The sequence below is a fragment of the Babesia bigemina genome (assembly GCF_000981445.1).
Source record: "Babesia bigemina genome assembly Bbig001, chromosome : I".
NCBI classification, from domain to species: Eukaryota; Apicomplexa; class Aconoidasida; order Piroplasmida; family Babesiidae; genus Babesia; species Babesia bigemina.
In genome coordinates, this window is record NC_027216.1 from 113,969 (window position 1) to 135,047 (window position 21,079).

Here is a 21,079-nt window from a genome sequence, read left to right on the forward strand (position 1 = left end):
GCCCGTGAATCACTAATGCATAAGCTAATTGTGACGCAAACACGAATACAGATTCGTAAGTTCATACATAAAATTCTACGATTGGACTCCATGCTGATATACATGATCGGATTGGTCAAATGCCTAGTGTCGCACGCCTGTTATTCACCTACCTGGCATCCTAAAGAGATTAGTATTGCGATATTCATCATGGATTAGAATGTTATCCTGAAAACTTCAATGTTGAAATACGTTCTACATCTCGTTGCGTATGTTTCAAGGGTGTATACTCGGTTCTTAATGTCCTCGGAGCTCATACGCTCTGCAGGCCGTCTCGGGCACTCAGGTTGCAAAAGATGAACAGATATCCGTAACCCAGAACGATCATCCAATAGACATTGTATGAAGTTGGCTTATGTCCACTGTTTGTAGTCTTCGTCGCAATACAGCGTGCGACCGCAATTCAAGCCTTCCACCGTCATCGCAAAATTGGCGCCGGCTGCAATCGTGCGGTGTCACGTATTGACTATGCTATTTTGTGAAAAACGCCTTTGATGACACCATAGCCATGTAATTGCTGCGGAATATTGAAAGGCGTTATATTCGGGCGTTGTCCGTGAAAATTCTAGTGACATGAAGGATGTAGGCCTGCTGCGAACGCTACCTTCTACGTATGTTATAATTATGGTTAATTCATAGTTCCCATTGAGCGTGTTTTTATCGTTTTTCTGGTGGAGAGTGTTGCGATTCTTACGCGCCGGATTATCTAGACATGATTTTACACATCGACGGTATGCTTCTGTTTGATGACTTCGTGGATGCTACAACAGTGACAACACTAATCCTATAGCTGCAACAATAAAATTGGATAACCCATGTATGGGAATGCGACGTTGCACACTTTGACGCTGCCTACGATATCCCCATGATTCCACTTTTGACGCTTCGTTGTTTCGTCCCTCAGACTATACAACGTTGCAACTTGCATATGCAAGGCAATATCGCATAAAAATTTAATAATATTTGGTAACCATGTGGCATCAGTCGGAGTCAAGCTGAGGAAAGGCTTCAGTTTCTCGAGCCAAATCGGTCAGACAAAGATTCTCACTTCGTCATGATACAATGGGAGACGCTGTTCTGGAGAATCGTTCCAACAGCGTACTTTTTGTTGGTCACCCGCTGATTAACCTACTTGCCCGCGCCGACTATTCTGTGATTGAGCGGCTTGGAGTTGCGAAGGGGGAGTCCAACTTGGTAACGCGTGACACTTTTGACGAACTGGAGAAGTTAGTAAACGTTGAAAACATGAGCCCTGGTTGTTCTTCATCGAACAGTGCCATTGCGTATTCATACTTGGGCGGCAAGACCTCTTACTACGGTTTGATGGGTGATGATGATGAGGCTACAGCTTTCGGCGACATGCTGGCGACTTACGGTGTTGATAACATTGCCATTCGGGTTCCGGGTCAACGAACGAGTCAGGTGTACTGCCTTGTGACGCCAGATGCTGATCGTACAATGTATGTATTATTTGGCGCGTCGCACACGATGAAGCCGTCTGACCTTGACGAGAACATTATGGAAAGGTTCGACTACTACGCCGTGAACGGTTTCATGTTTGCTGACGAGGATCAAGTAGCGTTGACCAACAAGATGGTTGAATCTGCTCTTAGCCGCGGTAAAGGTGTCATCACGCTCTTTGCCAACAGCTTCTGCATTCGCCGCAACGGCAAGTACTTGAAACCTATCGCCGACGTTTCTGCTTATATTTCTGGAAATCTTGAGGAATATACGGAGTTATACGAAATATATAGCCGTGAAGAATTGTTCTCTATGTTTGAAGAGCGTACGTCAGGTTCAACGCCTCAACACAAAGCCGTTGTCATCACAATGGGTAGTGAAGGTGCTATGGTCATGTGCCAGGGTACGCGTGTGTATGTCCCTCCGTGCAATGTGGAAGTCGTAGACACGACTGGTGCTGGTGACTTCTTTGCTGGTTCGTTCCTTTACGGTGTGTTGAACGGTTGGAACGTAAGGAAGGCTGGTCAGTTCGCAGTTGCAATGGTGAGTGATATAATATCACATATGGGTCTTACCATTAGTAAAGACACACGCGCTGTGATCGATGCCATAAAGAATGCTGACCCAGACGAAATCGATTGCAAAAATTGCAGACTTATAAGGTTGTGAACTCTTGTAGCCTTAGTGCGACTGCGTTATAAAAACTGCGTCGTCACATGAGACATTGATGTAAGCATCACATTAAAGGTTGAATTCACAGTGGTCGTACGTGTTGGTCGCTACGATCGCGTGGTTGAACATGCGTTAAAACCACATTAGAATGACTTATTGCTCTTTCGTGATTGTATGGGTCACTGATGGTATAGCTGCTGCGCCCCGTGCGTTGCAATGGCAGTAAGCGTGGCGTTCTGCGTGCTACATCGTATTATAGCCCTATGGCCGTAGAGCTGTGCAGTCTGACAGATTGACGGTCCACATTTAAAGCCACGTGGCGCCGCGATGCACTTGTTCAGCCTTCTAACTACTCAGCTGCTGTAAATGACCAACTCTATGAGCACTCATAGAGCGCGGAATGGTCGCCGTATCACATTGTCACATCTATTTTCCAAATCATAGCCGTTGCTGTTTCACGAGATAGACACTACGTGGCTGCATCTCATGGTCGCCGGCCAGCGTGTGTGGCGGCAGAGCATCGAACGGTGACGCTTGCGGCTGCGGGGCATAACCTGCGCCATACGCGCCGGTCAAAGATTAAATTTTGTTTGTAATATGCCCGTATTTGTTTCGTTAGTTAGATCACGGTGTCTGCGACGTTAATGCAGACCTTCGACCTTCCGAAACAACGGCAACTGTGATTCTTCGGTTATACTGGGCGTACGAAGCTCGTTCCGGCTGCTTTAGCATTGCCGTAAATTATGAATAATGATTCGGGCAATTACAGCAGGCGCTATCCGCCGCTTTTGTGGAATCTTTAGTCTGGGTCCCGGGGTTGGGTCATGCATGACGTGGATTCTGCATGGCGGTCCCATGAACCCGGCATGTTGGAAATCCGCCGACGTTCGGTTATTCAACGCGGTTTCAGGGTAACTTGTGATCGACACATTTTGTCGGTTTAATACCGCGATTTCTGTGGTTACCTGTGTTGCCGTCATATATACCGGTAGATCATCTGACCGCACGTCACAATGAACGGATCTTACCTTTTCGCTGCCGTTGCTTGCGTTTTCGCAGCATTTGTGCAGTACGCGAAATGCATACCGGGCAGTGGTGATGAAAAGCTCATCGAAGGCCCCTCCCGTGTCCTCTTCGTCGGTCATCCGACGATGTCCATGCACGCTCCCGTCGTTCCCTCTGTGATTGAGAACCTCAACATTGCAAGCAGCGGAATCGAGAGCGTCTCTGCCGAAGATTTCCGCGCTATTCGCGACACTGTGGATGTTGAAGCTAACAACCCGGGTGATTCGTCTTCCAACCTCGCCAGGTGCTACGCTGCCCTCGGTGGCCAGGCCGCTTACTTCGGTATCTGTGGTGATGACGATTTGGCCCAGCATTTCAGCGACGCCCTCCTTCACTACGGTGTTGATGACCTTACTGTCCGTGTCCCTGGTCTTTCCACTACCCAGATGTTCTCGCTCGTGACGCCAGATGCTGAAAACAAGACCTACGTACGTGTCGAAGCGTCGCACACTTTGAAGCCGGAAGATCTTAACGAATCCATCGTCGAGGACTTCGACTACTACGCCGTGAACGGTTTTATGTTCGCTGACGAGGAGCAGGTTAAGTTCACTCACAAGATGGTTGACGCTGCTCTTAACCGCAACAAGGGTTTGATTACGGTTTTGGGAAGCACTGAGTGTGTCAAGAAGTACGGTGAACTTTTGAAGCCAATTGCTGACAAATCTGATTTCCTTGCTGGTACCATTGAAGAAATATCCGAGTTGTACCAGGTGCCTGACCGCAAAGAGCTTTTCAGGATGATGACTCAGAGGACCACTGGTATCTTCCCTCAGCACAGAGGTGTTATTCTTATGATGGGCAGTAAGGGTTCCGTGATTTTCTACAAGGGAATGCACTACTACGTGCCAACTGAAGCCGTCGAATCCGTTGACAGGACTAGCGCAAATGACTTCTACGCCGGCGCCGTGTTGTACGGCCTTCTCAATGGCTGGGATGTCAGGGCCGCAAGCCAGTTGGGTCTTACCGTGTACGGTGATATCATTACGCACATGGGCACCTTGTTGACTCCTAGGGGTCATTCTAAGGTTCAGCTTGTCAAGGATGCTGCCTAAGCGAATATCGAATGCAATAAATGCAGAGTTATAAGGATGTGAACTCTTGTAGCCTTAGTGCGACTGCGTTATAAAAACTGCGTCGTCACATGAGACATTGATGTAAGCATCACATTAAAGGTTGAATTCACAGTGGTCGTACGTGTTGGTCGCTACGATCGCGTGGTTGAACATGCGTTAAAACCACATTAGAATGACTTATTGCTCTTTCGTGATTGTATGGGTCACTGATGGTATAGCTGCTGCGCCCCGTGCGTTGCAATGGCAGTAAGCATGGACTTCTGCGTGCTACATCGTATTGTCGCCCTATGGCCGTACAACTGTGCAATCTGACAGATTGACGGTTCGCAATTAGAGCCACGTGGCGCCGCGATGCACTTGTTCAGCCTTCTAACTACTCAGCTGCTGTAAGTTACCGACGCTATGAGCACTCATAGAGCGCGGAAAGGTCGCCGTATCACATTGTCACATCTATTTTCCAAATCATGGCCGTTGCTGTTTCACGAGATAGACACTACGTGGCTGCATCTCATGGTCGCCGGCCAGCGTGTGTGGCGGCAGAGCATCGAACGGTGACGCTTGCGGCTGCGGGGCATAACCTGCGCCATACGAGCCGGTCAATGACTACATATAGTACGTAATATAGGCATATTTGCTGCGATAGTTAGATCACGGTGTCTGCGACGTTAATGCAGACCTTCGACCTTCCGAAACAACGGCAACTGTGATTCTTCGGTTATACTGGGCGTACGAAGCTCGTTCCGGCTGCTTTAGCATTGCCGTAAATTATGAATAATGATTCGGGCAATTACAGCAGGCGCTATCCGCCGCTTTTGTGGAATCTTTAGTCTGGGTCCCGGGGTTGGGTCATGCGTGACGTGGTGTCTTCGTGGTGGTCCGAGGGAGCCGGCATGTTGGCTGCTCGCGACCGCCTTGTCTATTCCGTAAGGATTCAGGCTACTCTGTGGTTTACACATTTTGACGGTTTGATACCGCCATTTTTGTAATCACCTGTGTTGCAGTTATACACTGGTAGACCGTTAGAGCTCACGTCACAATGAACGCCTCTTACATCTTCGCTGCCTTTGTTGGCATTTTCGCATCTGTTGCGTATGGTAGTAAGTGCCAGTTGGGTTCTGGTGACGAGGTGCTTGAGAAGGGCCCTTCCCGCCTTCTCATTGTCGGCAACCCTATCATAGACATGACGGCTTCTGTTGATTACTCCGTCGTTGAAGCCCTCAATTTGATCAAGGGTGAATCCAAAGGACTTGTGACCCCAGACGACTTCAAGAGGCTTGGCGACTCTATCACCGTTCAGGCCCGCACTGCTGGTGGTTCGTCTGGCAACGTTGCTCGCGCCTACGGTTACCTCGGTGGTAAGGTTGCCTTCCTTGGTCGCTGTGGTCAGGATGAGTTCGCTGACCAATTCAGTCAGTCGCTTGCTGAGAACGGTGTTGAAGACCTTACCATTCGCATTCCTGAGAAATTCACCACCCAATTGTACTCTCTTGTTACGCCCGACGCTGAGCGCACCATGTACGTGTTGTCGGGAGCGTCCCGCACTTTGCAATCGTCTGATGTTGATGAGAGTTTGATGGACGAGTTCGACTACTACGTGGCGGACGCTTTTGTCTACTTCGGTGATGAGCGTGTTGCTCTTACTAACAAGATGGTTGATGCTGCTCTTAGCCGCGGCAAGGGTGTCATCACTCTTTTCTCCAACATGACCTGCATTCGTCGCAGTGGTGATGCTTTGAAGGAGCTTGCTGACAAATCTACCTACATTTCTGGAAACCTCGAGGAATACTCTACCTTGTACGGTATTCCCAACCGTGAGGACTTGTTCCGTATGTTCGAAGACCGTACCTCAGGATCACACCCTCAGCACAAAGCCGTTATCATTACGATGGGCGGCATGGGAGCCATGGTCATCTACCAGGGCAAGCGCTACATCGTGCCTCCATGCAAGGTGGATGTCGTTGACACCAGCGGTGCTGGTGACTTCTTTGCTGGTTCGTTCCTTTACGGTGTGTTGAACGGTTGGAACGTGAGGAAGGCTGGTAAATTTGCTGTCGCCATGGTCGGCGATATCCTTTCTCACATGGGTATTAGCATCAGTGAGGGTACCCACACTAAGATCAATGAGATCAAGGGCATTGCGTGAGGAAGCTATCTAGATTAGAAGACAATTTCATGTGCTTTCGACGTTTCATTGGCTGTCTTCAACACACTCACCCACACAGCTGCTTTTGTTTGAAGATGACATGATTACTGCGCATCCCGAAGACATGCGATTGGTATGACCGACGAGACAGCCGACAAAAGGCGACAGCGTAATAGATGCGGGTCGGCACGCATATAACGCTGATGCAAATATGTGTGTAATAACGTAGATTAAAAAGGCCACTGATGGTATAGCTGCTGCGCCCCGTGCGCTGCAATGGCAGTAAGCGTGGCGTTCTGCGTGCTACATCGTATTATAGCCCTATGGCCGTAGAGCTGTGCAGTCTGACAGATTGACGGTCCACATTTAAAGCCACGTGGCGCCGCGATGCACTTGTTCAGCCTTCTAACTACTCAGCTGCTGTAAATGACCAACTCTATGAGCACTCATAGAGCGCGGAATGGTCGCCGTATCACATTGTCACATCTATTTTCCAAATCATAGCCGTTGCTGTTTCACGAGATAGACACTACGTGGCTGCATCTCATGGTCGCCGGCCAGCGTGTGTGGCGGCAGAGCATCGAACGGTGACGCTTGCGGCTGCGGGGCATAACCTGCGCCATACGCGCCGGTCAAAGATTAAATTTTGTTTGTAATATGCCCGTATTTGTTTCGTTAGTTAGACTACGGCGTCTGTGACGTTAACTATGACCTTCGGCATCCCTCACAAACGGCCACCGAGATTCTCCGCCTATACCTGGCGTGTGAAACCCGTTCCGGTTGCATTCAAGTTGCAATAATTTATGCAACATGGGATACGTCACAATACTCGGCGCCTTTAGCCGTTTTGGTAAGAATCCGCGTCCGGGTCCGCCCGGTTCTGCTATGCATGTCGTTGTGTCTACGTGGTGGTCCGAGGGAGCCGGCATGTTGGCTGCTCGCGACCGCCTTGTCTATTCCGTAAGGATTCAGGCTACTCTGTGGTTTACACATTTTGACGGTTTGATACCGCCATTTTTGTAATCACCTGTGTTGCAGTTATACACTGGTAGACCGTTAGAGCTCACGTCACAATGAACGCCTCTTACATCTTCGCTGCCTTTGTTGGCATTTTCGCATACGCTGTGCAGTTTGCACACTGCAAGCGTGCCTGCGGTTTTGAAAAGATTGAAAGGGGTTCCAAGAGTATCCTCTTCGTCGGTCACCCTATGATTGATATTTACGCAAGGGCGGACTACTCCGTAGTTGAGCAGTTGAACGTTGCGAAAGGTGAACCGCGTCTTATCACTCCTGAAACATTCAGGCAGCTTGGTGAGATGGTCAACGTTGAAGCCCGCAATGCTGGTGGTTCGGCTTGCAACACTGCTCGCGCCTTCGGTTACCTCGGTGGAAAGGCCGCCTTTTTCGGTCTTGTTGGTGAAGATGAGGAGGCTGAAATATTCAAAAAGTCCCTTACCGACAATAATGTTGAGGATCTGACTCGTCGTATTCCGGACACTTTCACTTCCCAATTGTACTCTCTTGTGACGCCAGACAAGGAGCGCACCATGTATCTGATGTTCGGCGCTTCTCACAAGCTGAAGTCCACTGACTTGGATGAGAGCATCATGGAAAGGTTCGACTACTACGCCGTGAACGGTTTCATGTTTGCTGACGAGGAGCAGGTTAAGTTCACTCACAAGATGATTGACGCTGCTCTTAACCGCGGTAAAGGTGTCATCACGCTCTTTGCCAACAGCTTCTGCATTCGCCGTAACGGCAAATACTTGAAGCCCATTGTTGAGGTGTCTGCTTACATTTCTGGTAACCTTGAGGAATATTCCGAGTTGTACGAAATGTCTGACCGTGAAGAATTGTTCCGTATGTTCGAAAAGCGCACCCAGGGTATGTTCCCTCAGCACAAGTTGGTTATCATCACTATGGGTGGTGAAGGTGCCATGCTTATCTACAAGGGCAAGCGCTACCACGTGCCTCCTTGCAACGTGGAGGTCGTTGACACCACTGGTGCTGGTGACTTCTTTGCTGCATCGATTCTCTACGCCGCTTTGAACGGTTTCTCGATGAAGAAGGGTGGCAAGTTCGCGCATGCTTTGGTTGGCGACATCATTTCGCGCATGGGTATTCAAATCAGCGAAGGTGTCCGTGCCGAGATCGATGAGCTCAAGGACTGCCTTACTCTTTAAGCAATTTATGTCAACTAGAAGACAATTTCATGTGCTTCCGACGTTTCATTGGCTGACTTCAACACACTCACTCACACAGTTGCTTTTGTTTGAAGGCGGCATGATTGATGCACATCCAGAAGGCATACGATTGGTATGACGGACGAGACAGCCGACAAAAGGCGACAGCGTAATAGATGCGGGTCGGCACGCATATAACGCTGATGCAAATATGTGTGTAATAACGTAGATTGAAAAGGCCACTGATGGTATAGCTGCTGCGTACCGTGCGTTGCAATGGCAGCGTATTGTGCTGTCTGGGTCAGAAAATGCATTAGCGTTGCGTATGGTTGTACCTGCGTGTTGTCGGTTGACGGTGCGTCATGATGTCTTCGTTCCGCTTTTGCTGGCTGCGCATCGTGCATTAACATGCCGTGCGCATTTGTTTTGCGCCGACCTTTTATATACCGGCAAAGTAGTATCGTTATTCCACCCACAGTATACGTGTAAACTTCCTGCCATGTCATCTGGTGACAAACTGATTGTCCCAGGCTGACTATCGGTACCGGCACTCATCGCTTCGCCAACGTCACTTGCTCGGTGATGTTGCGATGCTTGCCGAGGTGGCACGGCGGATTTGTATGGGTAGTAAGAGCAAATCTAATAGCGTTTGAACGTTATTTTGAGGTGCGTTTCACCCATTCAACAATATCGTGCGCACCTTCGCGTTGCATGGAGTTGTCGATGCACATTAGTTTGTTTCGGTTTGTCGTTACCGTGTATACAATAGCATCGGCATCTCTTGTGAATGACTAACCTTTGTGATAGACTTTCTTACCCTACGTTACCATTTTCAGGCTGATGGCATTGCGATGCCAAAAGTAGTTCGCATCGCTCTGCAACCGCCGGCGACTGAAAAGCAGGCAATCCTTCTTGCCAGCTGAGGCGCCAACCTGTCAATAGCCTTCCGTACCGTCATCGTTGCAGTTCTTGAAGAGTTACCGAGGAAGCAAATGAATAGGATAAGAAGATTCCCTTCAATTTTGCCACCTATACATTTTGATTCGATTAGCTCTTCTATGTCGCGCAGTGATTCCTCCGTAGCTGCTTCGGCGTGTCGCGATTCTAGCACGGCGAACTCATCTACCAGGTTGTCTAGTGCCCAGTGTGCAGCACCTGTGATGTGGCAGAGTTCGTAATGCTCCCTAGGTCTTACGTCGACGAGGCAGACTGTGCACGGTTCGCCCTGCCAGCTATCCGTGGTTTTGCGGCCGGATAAGCAGCATGAAAGTTTTACGGGCACTCCTTTGTGAGCATGCCTCATGTAAATATTCCAAAAGTCGTCGTTGCTGATGGCAATATCGTCCGTAAGCTGGTTGATCTTGCAGGTTTCCCAGGGTACCATCTGTAAACCGCTGTGGTTGAATATTTATTTCACCCACCTTGATGCGAATAGGCCCAGCGCCATCCCCACAGACTACATAAGGGTCAATTATATCATTCCGCGCATTTTACCTGTACAATTGGGGTTCTTCGACAGCTGGATGCATCTGAAGGGTTTCGTGACGTTAGTGGTGTCATACATGAGCATACGGCCTGGTGCCAAAACCGCATCGTCCGCTCCGGCAGCGAGCTTGAGCACCTCCGTAGCCTGCATAGAGGTGTATTTCCACTCCTGAATATCCGCGTTTACCTGCAGGCAACCCAACACCCCGGGTATTGAGCCCAGCACCCCGGCAGTACTGCACGCCCCCCTTCGTGCCGGGATGGATGTATTCCCCTCCAGCGGGCAGACGCAGCGGAAGCACGGCGTCAAATGTGCATCAACGACGCGATTCAGGACCATAAGTTGGCCTTGAGTCCCAATTGCGCTTGCGATAACGAGCGTCTTGCTGTACTTAACGCAAGCATCGTTGATGAGGTACCTAGACTGGGGGTTGTCAGTGGCGTCTACGATGATATCGTATTGCGGAATGATGTTTTCCGCCTCGTCTTCACCGCAAAAGCGCTCATATGCGACGTACGTCCCCTGCGAGGCGATGAGCGGTATAGGTCGTCGAGCGCGTGCTCACCCGTGAATTGATCTTCCTCATCCTCGTCACCGCAGACAATGCTTTGTTAATGCCTTGATGTTCTTCGTCGTGAACAATTTGCCTGCGCGCACCATATGCTCAAGTGTCGTCTTTGCTCCCAGTACCTGTGCAGGTTGGATGTCTCTACGACATCTCCGTCCATTACGCCGATGATTCCTACAAGGCCGTGTACAACCATTTCCCAATTATAACGCACCTATCCCTCCAGCGGCGAGGTACATCAGCAGCGGTGAACCCAACCCACCCGCACCTACCACCAGCACCGCGCACGTCGTGGTGGAATCTACAGCGTATTCGCCCTGCGCCGGGCTAGTGCACTGCTGAAGCGCCACGAACTGCGGCACGAGACGTTCAGCCTCTTGTTGGCTGAGAGCTGTGCAGAATGGCATTTCTGTGCTTGTGCACAGGCTGCTGATCCGTGTCTTGTGCCGCCTAAGTGGTGCCCACGGCACGCGGAAGAGGAGTGTCTCCTCCGGCGTAGCACGTTGAACATTCCGTTTTCCGGCGCCCAGACAACCATTAGTTGGTGGGCAGGTGCGGTTGATCTCTTCCGCACGCTTCCTACAGACTTCCACCGTGCTGTCCGTGTTGCAGCTGTCCGAATCGTTTCCGCCACGTGCAACGTGTACAGCGGCTCCACCCATAAGACCACTTGTAAGGCAACATTCCGCCAATTCCGTGACACATGTGTCGCTCATTACGCGCTCGTCAAAGACGTGGACTGTCATTTTGCAACTGGCCAAGACACATGCTATAGTAGATCTTTCGTTTTGTTTTACGCAAAATAATGCAATTATTAAGCTTCTTAAATGATTGTATTCTAGGCCATGAGTGTACGTTTTCCCGTGCTGGGGGCAACGTCGCAGATGTGTATAAGGGGCGTCTTAGCCGCCTTCCACGCTTGATAGGCCATAACCGGCTCGTTAGAGGTCGTTGTATGTGAGGAAGGCTGATGTAACGGTCATCTGGCAGGCAGTGATTATGTGTGCTGTGTGACAGATCGTTTGTCAGCGTGAGCGGCGTCGTGTTCTTCCGCGCGTGCCGTTCCATGACGGTGTCTGGTTAGTAGGTTGTATTTCACTAGCGCGCCACTGCCCGTAAATTATACAACTAGCGCGAACCCCTGATTGCGGGGCCACTCGTTTGTTACGCCGTGTCGCTTCTGGCTGTCGTGCGTGAATACCATGCCAGTCAAGGCAAAGCGGAAGTTGCTGAGGGGCGGTGGGCGCCGCCTGTCCCAAGATTCCGACGATGAGACGCTGGAGGAGAGATTCAACGCCGCATCGCCTTCTGCAACAACGGCGGACAGCATCGATTCGGACGCCCCTTCCATGAAGCGCGCCGCCACCGCCCGCCACAAAGTGAGATTTTCGCCTCGTTTGATGTCTGCGAAGTTCTTGGAGAGTTTCATAACCCATTTCAGCCCCGAGGAGCTTGCGGCGAAACGCACCGTCGAAACCATATACAAGAGCAGCAGCTCGTTTTCGTACACCTACCACAGCCTGCAGCAAAGCTTGTTTTCGGGTAAATTCGACTCAGCTGCGTTGCTTTCGTTCTTCAAAGCGCTCTCCGTGGTTGCGGACGAGCAAGTGTTGCGTTCGCTGCTGTCGAGTAACACTGCGCGTGCCAACGTTGATAAAGCCAAGCCATCGCCAGTGGCATCCTCAACCCTGCGCAACTATGAGGTGCTGCTGGTAGGCGCTGTAAAGAAGCTACAGGAGGTACTGGTGGTTGACCATAGCGCCACTGGGTGGCGCATGTTGATGTCGTGTCTGAGGTGCCTGGTGCTGGATGGGCTTTTGCCGGAGATGCGCTCCCTTTTCAAGATGCTGTTCGGCGATTCCGAATTAGGCTACGAAAAGTTGCGGAAGTATCTGGAGCAGTTGAAGGGCATGGTGAAATCGTTGGATTTCGACATTCCCCCTGCTACCGACAAGGCGAAACGCAGATGCGTGGTGGACGGCAACCCCAACGTCGCGGAGTGCCTCGGTGTGGTGGACCAAATCGCGGAGATTTTGTCATATCTAAGGGGCGTTTTTCGTAATGTGACTACTGCAGTGGCCAATCGTCCTGAATCTGAGGGCCTAGAGTCTTTGCTTCAGGCGGCTGAGTCGCATTTGGTGGCCCCGCAAGGAAAGAGCGTGGACAGCGGTGCGCATAGTTCTCCGTCCAACTCCCGCGCCGCCCATGTGGATGGGTCTGCTCAAGAGGCGGCAGGGGCCGCCTCCGAAGACGACGGCGTGAACGTGGACTTCAAGGTGGAGTGCCTGAGGCTGCTCCTGAGCGTCGATTGCTGCTCCAGCCTCGGCGACGTGGACCTGCCTGACAGCGGTTTCATTCGCGAGAAGTTCGAGCACATCTGCACTGTGTTCGATGAGAACCGCCGCCGTCAGCGTGAGCAACAGGCCGAGATGGCGAAGAAGAGCAAGCTGAAACGTGACGCGGTGTCGTATGTTCTTGCGCGTGTGGCGGAGTCGGAGAGCGCCAGTGCGCCGCCTGGCATTCGCCACCCCTTCTACATCCTCGGCATACCGCCTTCACGGTGCTCGGAAGAAGTGTTGCGCAAGTGCGGGCGCAAGCTCAAGACGCTGCTTCACCCAGACACCGAGCACGATGCCGAGTGGAAGGCCATGGCGGAGCGCGCCTTCAAGGAGGCATCGTTGGCCCTGGAGAAGTGCGCTGCGATGGGTGGTGCCATCCACAATTCCGTGGGGTTGCGCATGGGTACGCAGCCGCCGTTCGCTGCTTTCATCGGGCTGGTAGCTGCAAGCAGCGGCGACGAGGAGCCCTCCAGCACCGCAGCTGCTGCTGCCCAATCGTCTGCGAACGTTTTGGTGGCGCCAAGCCTGGTGTTGATGCCGTCGTTCACCCTGAGCTGCATGGACAGCAAGGCGGGTTCCATTGCTGTGTCTTTGGACCCTTCATTGTACTCGATGAGCGGCTTTTCGAAGCTGGGCAAGAACAAACACCTGGTGGTGTACATGCACCGCCCTATGCACGGCGACGAGCCATCTTCCTTCCGCGTCCACCCAACTTGTGTCTTCGATGTGCGCCGCGTGGCAGTGCCCGAATCCTCCCATGGCAAGCAGATCTGCGTGAAGATGGATGCTGTGCAACCCATTGTTTTCGGCAGCGCTTGGCGTTATTTCGTTGGCGTTCAGTTGGAGGGTGACCTCGGTTCGTCGTTGGTGACGTGGCGCGGCGTGTACGTCGAATTGGCCACCAAGGGCCGCACGTCGTCTCATGTTTGCAAGCTGCTAAACACGTACGTCGGCGCGCCGTTCGTGAACCAGTCCGCCCTTCGGAGCCACATGGAGCGTTGCCGTGAGGGCGTGAAAGCGGACGCGGAGTTGTTCTTGCACGAATGCGCAAGGTCGGCGCAGCGCTGGGCCGACGGCCAGTGAGCTGCTGGTGGCATGTAAGCGTGACTTTAATAGGTGGTTACGGCCGAGGGTATTTCGCCGCCAAACCCAGCCACGTAATATGAGTCTTAAAATAGCGTTAAATTGATTTGCGTTGACTGCGTCGTCGGTTCTCCGCCTAGGCCCACATGGTGATTGGCCGCATGACCTTGATGGCAATGTTGTCGTTGGAATTCCGCGGCTGGTAGATGACGGCGTCGAACACCGTGACGTAGCGCACCACATAGAAGAAGATGACGATTAGCGCGTTGAACACGGTGCCCATGATGTTGAATAGCATGAGGAACTTGTAGAGGTCGCTGGGATTCACGGTGTCGAATAGTGGCTCATAGGCTTCAGGCAGCCTTCCGAGGCAACCAACAAGTTGCGGAGAGTTCCAGTCAACCTTTGCTGCGCTCATGACAGTTGCTGCTGCACGCAGTTTTACCTTCGTTGGTGAATACTTTGGCCAGCGCATTGCACACTGCGATGTCCTCTATGGTGCACCCCTTGTCTTCATCGGAGAGCGCGAGGAATATGATCCGCTTTTTGATGAGGTATTGCGGGTTGTTGCATTCCCTGATCTCTTTCCTGGTCGTGATGGTGAAGTTGAGCTTGCACGCTGCATAGCATTGAGGAACAAGTTAAACGTTACTCAACGCCCATGGCAGACACCCCCGCATGCCTCAGGCGCTCAACCATCGTAATATGGAATCAGCAATGGCGGTATATGTCAACACATTAACCGCAGAAATTGCAAAGTGATGGTACGGACGTGGTCCACTATACCATGCGGGTGACGAGGGCCACATGCGTTACCGGGGTATATCGCTTGCCGACGAACGCCGGAGTCATTATATAGATCATAGTAAATACAATGCACATTAGCCGCTGGTGCGGACTCACCTGCTCGCTGCTGGTGGATTATCCGGCAATTCTTGACCGCGTTAACGGCGGACTCGTTGAACCGATTGAAGCACCACTGCCGGCTGTTGGCCAAGGTCCAGACCAAGCATGCGAATTGTAACGAGACCAGTGCGAACATCAGCATTCCGGCCATCGAGGGAAGCCACTTGATTGTGAACCCCAATATGTTTATGAGCCTCTTGGAGTAGGTGCAATCCGCGAGCGAGTAATTCGAGAACAGATTGCAGAGCCTTCCCAGAAGGATTGTGACCAGCAGCAGCGCACCTGCATGTTATATGTACTTACGGATATTATGAATACGACGGTTGTGCACTTTCGCAATCACTGTTTTGTTTGAGGTGACCTCCCAGCCTCACGCTCGGCAACTGAGGCGCCCAAAGCTGCACTTTTGACGGCGACACCTACCTATCAAAATCATTTGTATCATATAACACAGAATGATGTATCTGGAGCTCCTGGCGGAGCAACTGTAGTTCACGAAGAAGTTATAGTTCCTGAGGAGGTGGTGCAATGCGAATGTCAATACCAGCGCTGCGCAAGGTGGCTATTGCAGTGATGGTGCGCCTACCAACGACAAGGATCCAGCTGACACAGTTGTAGAAAAGGCTTGCCCGCCACAGGTATCTGCGGCGTTGCCACTTCATCCGGAAGCCGGTGAATACGTGAATGCAGCGTCGCCATGGCCCAACCATTGTGAAGCACCGAACGGCCCTAGACGCACATTCAGCTACAATATAGAGACTAAGTGCTCCCAGGCACGGTGCTCAGATGGTCGCCTTATACAGGCGGCCAGTTTGGTGAATTTTTGCACAATGTGCAACTATGTTATATGGGTTTAGGGTCGCATCCGTTCCGTCCATAACATGCTACGTGGTGTAAACATCAACGGCCTAGCAATAGAAACATCTCAATGTGCCCTTCTGGCGACGCCACTGATGCAGGAGGAACAGGCTCGTGGCACGTGTACTCTCAGACACCAATACTGGCTCTTAGTGCGCCGCAAAGTAACAATATGCGCTCAGAGTGCTCACAATACGCGACAATACCCCAAATATAGATACCAGGACAAATATTTGCGCAGGCACGATGCGTCCGAATTGCTCAACGTCATTTGACTTCATGGTTGCCACATTGCGCATAAAAATTGCTCATCATGTTGACATCAATAAATGATTGTTAACCTCATAATTGGCATACTCATAATGGAAAAAAAATAAAGCTTAAACGCCGAGCCGGTCCACCCTGCAGACGCCTTTAAGATATAAACGGTGAGCACAAAAATCGCCGTGTCACATTGCCACATCTATTTTCCATATCGTAGCACTTGCTGTTTCACGAGATAGACACTACGTGGCTCCATCTCATGGTCGCCGGCCAGCGTGTGTGGCGGCAGAGCATCGAACGGTGACGCTTGCGGCTGCGGGGCATAACCTGCGCCATACGCGCCGGTCAAAGATTAAATTTTGTTTGTAATATGCCCGTATTTGTTTCGTTAGTTAGATCACGGTGTCTGCGACGTTAATGCAGACCTTCGACCTTCCGAAACAACGGCAACTGTGATTCTTCGGTTATACTGGGCGTACGAAGCTCGTTCCGGCTGCTTTAGCATTGCCGTAAATTATGAATAATGATTCGGGCAATTACAGCAGGCGCTATCCGCCGCTTTTGTGGAATCTTTAGTCTGGGTCCCGGGGTTGGGTCATGCATGACGTGGATTCTGCATGGCGGTCCCATGAACCCGGCATGTTGGAAATCCGCCGACGTTCGGTTATTCAACGCGGTTTCAGGGTAACTTGTGATCGACACATTTTGTCGGTTTAATACCGCGATTTCTGTGGTTACCTGTGTTGCCGTCATATATACCGGTAGATCATCTGACCGCACGTCACAATGAACGGATCTTACCTTTTCGCTGCTTTCGCCGCTTTGGTGGCTGTGGCTTCCGCCGCTGCCCATGATAGGAATCTCACTGGCAAGGAAATGGTGGAGAAGGGATCTCCTCGCCTGCTGTTCGCCGGCAACGCCTCCCTTGACCTCTTCGCTGCTGTTGACGAGTCTGTCATCAAGTCCCTTGACAAGTCCAAGGCTAGGCCTAAGGGTATTACCATGAAATCTATTAAGAAGGTTGCTGACAAGATTCTTATCGACACTAAGACCCCTACTGAGCCCTCCGCCAACGCCGCGCGCGCCTACGCTTACTGCGGTGGCAAGGCCGCCTACTTCGGCGTCCTCGGTAAGGATGATTTGGCCGACGAATTCGACAACTACCTTACCTACAACGGCGTTGAAATGAAGACCATCCGCAGGCCGGACATGCACACCAGCCGCCTCTACGCCTTGGCCACCCCTGATGGCATGTACAACAAGTACTACCTGCCCGGTGCCGCCGAGACCCTCACTGTCGACGACTTGGACGAGTCGATCATGGACAAGTTCGACTTCTACGTTGTTAACGGTTTCATGTTGGGTTCCCCTGCCACCGTTGAGTTCACCAACAAGATGGTCGACGCTGCCCTTAGCCGTGGCAAGAAGATCATTACCCTGTTCGCCAACACTGTGTGCGTCAAGAAGTACGGTGATCTCTTGAAGCCCATTGCTGAGAAATCTGCTTACTTGAGTGGTAACCTTGAGGAGTACTTGAGGCTTTACAACTTTGACACTGCGGAGGAGCTCTTCGAGTACTTCGAGGACCTAACCTCTGTTAAGAAGCTCCAGCACAAGACCGTTATTATCACTATGGGAACCAACGGTGCTGTCATTATTTTCCGTGGCAGGCGTTTCGAGATTCCGGCCACTGGCGTTACCCTCATCAACACCACTGGTGCTGGTGACTTCTTCGCCGGTGCTATGCTGTACGGTCTTCTCAACGGATACTCTATCTACCAGGCTGGTGAATTCGCTCGCGCTATTGTCGGCGACGTCCTCTCGAAAATGAGCAGGAGGATCGGAGACGGTATTCGCCACCAGATTAACCACATCAAGAATGCTGCCTAAGCGAATATCGAATGCAATAAATGCAGAGTTATAAGGATGTGAACTCTTGTAGCCTTAGTGCGACTGCGTTATAAAAACTGCGTCGTCACATGAGACATTGATGTAAGCATCACATTAAAGGTTGAATTCACAGTGGTCGTACGTGTTGGTCGCTACGATCGCGTGGTTGAACATGCGTTAAAACCACATTAGAATGACTTATTGCTCTTTCGTGATTGTATGGGTCACTGATGGTATAGCTGCTGCGCCCCGTGCGTTGCAATGGCAGTAAGCGTGGCGTTCTGCGTGCTACATCGTATTATAGCCCTATGGCCGTAGAGCTGTGCAGTCTGACAGATTGACGGTCCACATTTAAAGCCACGTGGCGCCGCGATGCACTTGTTCAGCCTTCTAACTACTCAGCTGCTGTAAATGACCAACTCTATGAGCACTCATAGAGCGCGGAATGGTCGCCGTATCACATTGTCACATCTATTTTCCAAATCATGGCCGTTGCTGTTTCACGAGATAGACACTACGTGGCTGCATCTCATGGTCGCCGGCCAGCGTGTGTGGCGGCAGAGCATCGAACGGTGACGCTTGCGGCTGCGGGGCATAACCTGCGCCATACGAGCCGGTCAAAGATTAAACTTTGTTTGTAATATACCCGTATTTGTTTCGTTAGTTAGATCACGGTGTCTGCGACGTTAATGCAGACCTTCGACCTTCCGTAACAACGGCAACTGTGATTCTTCGGTTATACTGGGCGTACGAAGCTCGTTCCGGCTGCTTTAGCATTGCCGTAAATTATGAATAATGATTCGGGCAATTACAGCAGGCGCTATCCGCCGCTTTTGTGGAATCTTTAGTCTGGGTCCCGGGGTTGGGTCATGCATGACGTGGATTCTGCATGGCGGTCGTATGAACTCGGTGTGTTGGCTGCTCGCGACCGCGTGATACTTCCGCTGGGATTCAGCTTGTTTTAATATTTTCATATTTCGTCATTTTAGTGCCGCAATTTCTGTGGTAGCCTTTGTTGCAGTCAAATATATTGGCAGACGATCTGATCGCACATCACAATGAACGCCTCTATCGTCTTCGCAGCCGTCGCTGGCGTCTTCGCCGCGTCGTTCTCTAGCGCTGATGCTTTCCTTTTGAATGGCACTGAGGTCATGGAGGATGGTCCCACCAGCATCCTCTTCGCCGGTGATGCCTTCATGAGCATTGGCGCTCGCGTCAGCAACGAGATTCTCGAGCAGTTCAACACGGCCAGGGACGACAAGACGAAGCCTGTGCACGAGCTCTTCGAGGCTATTGAGACCAAGTCCGACATCCTGTACGAGCGCCCCGGTGACCTCTCCGCCACCGCCGCACTTGTGTACTCTAAGCTCGGTGGCCAGGTCGGTTTCATCGGCATCGTTGGTGACGACGATATGGGCGACAAGTTCAACGACTACATGGGCGACAACGATGTGGAGGTGCGCACCATCCGCAGGGGCGGCAATTACACCAGCCGGCTTTACTCCCTGGTCGATGAGAACGGCAGCTACAACGTGTTCAAGGCCGTGGGAGCCTGCGACACCGTCTCTGCCGCTGACGTTGACCCCTTCTTGATGGACTACTACGACTTCTTCGCCGTCACCACCGACATGCTCCGCACCGCTGGCCGCACTGGCTTCACTGCCAAGATGGTCGACGCCGCCATCAACCGTGGCCAGAAGATCATCACCATCCTGACGGACGTCGTGTTCGGTGACTACGACTCTGAGATGCTGAAGGTGATTTTGCACAACTCTGAGTACGTCGTCGGCAGCATGGAACAGTTCATTGCCATCTACAAGGTCTCCAGCAGGGACGAGGTGGCTGACATCCTCCACGAGAAGACCTCTGGCGACGAGCCTGACCACGAGGTTATGCTCGTGACCTTGGGCGCTGAAGGTTTCGCGCTCTTCTACGACAGCGAGTACATCTACGTGCCCGCGCCCGAGGTGGCTGTCCAGAGGGCCGACGCCGACGACTACTTCATTGGCGCCATGCTGTACGGTATGCTCAACGGCCGCAAGTTGGCTGAGACCATCCAGTACGCCCGCGCTGTTGTGACGGACGTCTGCTCCGACATTAGCGCGCCCCTGAGCGACAACTTCTACAACCTCATCACCGACATCCCCAGGATCTGAACTCCGCCTCCGCAGAAACGGGGAGTTGCAGCCCTTTACCCAACACCCCAGTAACACGATAGCGGGTGTTGCATACATTATCAACAAGTGTTAGTAAAGCAATCGTGTAGTCACGTCGATCGTTGTTTTCGTGAGGCGCGCTTCGTCGTCACCCCGGGGCGGTCACGAGCTGCTGGCCGACAAGCAGTGCGATATTACTTGGTGTTGTGTCTGCGTGGCTCCGCGCCACACGCCGGGCACCTCCTCCAGGTCAGCGCCATGTTGGTCCAGCAGCTCAGTGGCCACCGGTTTGCTGGACCATGGCGTCGATGATGTCCCCGTCTTCGATCCCCAGGTCCTCGGCGGTTGCGTCGCCCTTTATGCGGTCGCCGTCGAAGAGGAAGCGCACTGCACAGTGGTTAATCTCGGTTAGGCAAAAGCGTAATTAAAGCAACGCTGCGTGGTACGCGGCGCGGAGACTGACCTGCGTCAGGCGACTGTCCGAGCCTGCTGCAGTAGGTGGTCATGAGCTTCTCGAGCTTGGTCTTCCTCTTGATTTTGAAGTAGACCTCGGAGCCATCCTGCGCGCCGTTAGGCAGTGCAACTAAATCGGCTGCCGCCGCACTGGCGCCGGCGATCTGCGCTTCATCCACTTACCGGCGACCTGACCTTGATCTGGATGTGCTCCGACACACTCGGCTCGCTAGAATCCGCCATGTCAGTCGGTTCTGATGTATTCGATGTCCACCCGTCGCGTGCAGCAGCTAGAAATCAGCGGCAGAGGTCACTTCGCGCGTGCGCCGCTGGAAGATATTGCGCGCTTCCGAGTCCTGATTAGTATCAAGCGAGACCTGCGTTAACACCGGGCGGTAGCCTCGAAAAATGCGCTGTGCTGGTCGCGGCGAATAGGGCGT

The 21,079-nt window shown here is 51.9% G+C and overlaps 11 protein-coding genes across 11 annotated transcripts; 8 read left to right on the plus strand and 3 right to left on the minus strand.

Annotated features, from left to right (window-relative positions):
• Positions 1 to 1,101: 1,101 nt before the first annotated feature.
• On the plus strand, positions 1,102 to 2,169 carry BBBOND_0100450 (Ribokinase-like superfamily protein, putative; the record flags this gene model as incomplete). The annotated part of the gene is made up of 1 exon (XM_012910448.1): positions 1,102 to 2,169. The coding sequence occupies one exon, from the start codon at positions 1,102 to 1,104 to the stop codon at positions 2,167 to 2,169; it is 1,068 nt and encodes a 355-aa protein (XP_012765902.1).
• Positions 2,170 to 3,185: 1,016 nt separating this feature from the next.
• BBBOND_0100460 (Ribokinase like superfamily protein, putative) lies at positions 3,186 to 4,289 on the plus strand (the record flags this gene model as incomplete). Its single annotated transcript, XM_012910449.1, has 1 exon — positions 3,186 to 4,289. The coding sequence occupies one exon, from the start codon at positions 3,186 to 3,188 to the stop codon at positions 4,287 to 4,289; it is 1,104 nt and encodes a 367-aa protein (XP_012765903.1).
• Positions 4,290 to 5,346: 1,057 nt separating this feature from the next.
• On the plus strand, positions 5,347 to 6,453 carry BBBOND_0100470 (Ribokinase like superfamily protein, putative; the record flags this gene model as incomplete). The annotated part of the gene is made up of 1 exon (XM_012910450.1): positions 5,347 to 6,453. The coding sequence occupies one exon, from the start codon at positions 5,347 to 5,349 to the stop codon at positions 6,451 to 6,453; it is 1,107 nt and encodes a 368-aa protein (XP_012765904.1).
• A 1,073-nt stretch (positions 6,454 to 7,526) lies between these two features.
• BBBOND_0100480 (Ribokinase like superfamily protein, putative) lies at positions 7,527 to 8,636 on the plus strand (the record flags this gene model as incomplete). Its single annotated transcript, XM_012910451.1, has 1 exon — positions 7,527 to 8,636. One exon carries the CDS (start codon positions 7,527 to 7,529, stop codon positions 8,634 to 8,636), a length of 1,110 nt encoding a protein of 369 aa, XP_012765905.1.
• An 818-nt stretch (positions 8,637 to 9,454) lies between these two features.
• On the minus strand, positions 9,455 to 11,436 carry BBBOND_0100490 (molybdenum cofactor synthesis protein 3 / molybdopterin synthase sulphurylase, putative; the record flags this gene model as incomplete). The annotated part of the gene is given in 7 exon segments (XM_012910452.1): positions 9,455 to 9,511; positions 9,589 to 10,020; positions 10,058 to 10,092; positions 10,137 to 10,644; positions 10,688 to 10,769; positions 10,780 to 10,864; positions 10,905 to 11,436. The coding sequence occupies 7 exon segments, from the start codon at positions 11,434 to 11,436 to the stop codon at positions 9,455 to 9,457; spliced, it is 1,731 nt and encodes a 576-aa protein (XP_012765906.1).
• A 456-nt stretch (positions 11,437 to 11,892) lies between these two features.
• Positions 11,893 to 14,112, plus strand: BBBOND_0100500 (DnaJ domain containing protein, putative; the record flags this gene model as incomplete). The annotated part of the gene is made up of 1 exon (XM_012910453.1): positions 11,893 to 14,112. The coding sequence occupies one exon, from the start codon at positions 11,893 to 11,895 to the stop codon at positions 14,110 to 14,112; it is 2,220 nt and encodes a 739-aa protein (XP_012765907.1).
• A 136-nt stretch (positions 14,113 to 14,248) lies between these two features.
• BBBOND_0100510 (hypothetical protein, conserved) lies at positions 14,249 to 15,717 on the minus strand (the record flags this gene model as incomplete). Its single annotated transcript, XM_012910454.1, is given in 5 exon segments — positions 14,249 to 14,541; positions 14,558 to 14,731; positions 15,016 to 15,300; positions 15,442 to 15,567; positions 15,609 to 15,717. 5 exon segments carry the CDS (start codon positions 15,715 to 15,717, stop codon positions 14,249 to 14,251), a joined length of 987 nt encoding a protein of 328 aa, XP_012765908.1.
• A 182-nt stretch (positions 15,718 to 15,899) lies between these two features.
• On the plus strand, positions 15,900 to 16,151 carry BBBOND_0100520 (hypothetical protein; the record flags this gene model as incomplete). Its single annotated transcript, XM_012910455.1, has 1 exon — positions 15,900 to 16,151. One exon carries the CDS (start codon positions 15,900 to 15,902, stop codon positions 16,149 to 16,151), a length of 252 nt encoding a protein of 83 aa, XP_012765909.1.
• A 775-nt stretch (positions 16,152 to 16,926) lies between these two features.
• BBBOND_0100530 (Ribokinase like superfamily protein, putative) lies at positions 16,927 to 18,030 on the plus strand (the record flags this gene model as incomplete). The annotated part of the gene is made up of 1 exon (XM_012910456.1): positions 16,927 to 18,030. The coding sequence occupies one exon, from the start codon at positions 16,927 to 16,929 to the stop codon at positions 18,028 to 18,030; it is 1,104 nt and encodes a 367-aa protein (XP_012765910.1).
• Positions 18,031 to 19,088: 1,058 nt separating this feature from the next.
• BBBOND_0100540 (Ribokinase like superfamily protein, putative) lies at positions 19,089 to 20,186 on the plus strand (the record flags this gene model as incomplete). Its single annotated transcript, XM_012910457.1, has 1 exon — positions 19,089 to 20,186. The coding sequence occupies one exon, from the start codon at positions 19,089 to 19,091 to the stop codon at positions 20,184 to 20,186; it is 1,098 nt and encodes a 365-aa protein (XP_012765911.1).
• A 274-nt stretch (positions 20,187 to 20,460) lies between these two features.
• Positions 20,461 to 20,882, minus strand: BBBOND_0100550 (ubiquitin-like protein, putative; the record flags this gene model as incomplete). The annotated part of the gene is made up of 3 exons (XM_012910458.1): positions 20,461 to 20,573; positions 20,650 to 20,746; positions 20,823 to 20,882. 3 exons carry the CDS (start codon positions 20,880 to 20,882, stop codon positions 20,461 to 20,463), a joined length of 270 nt encoding a protein of 89 aa, XP_012765912.1.
• Positions 20,883 to 21,079: the final 197 nt, after the last annotated feature.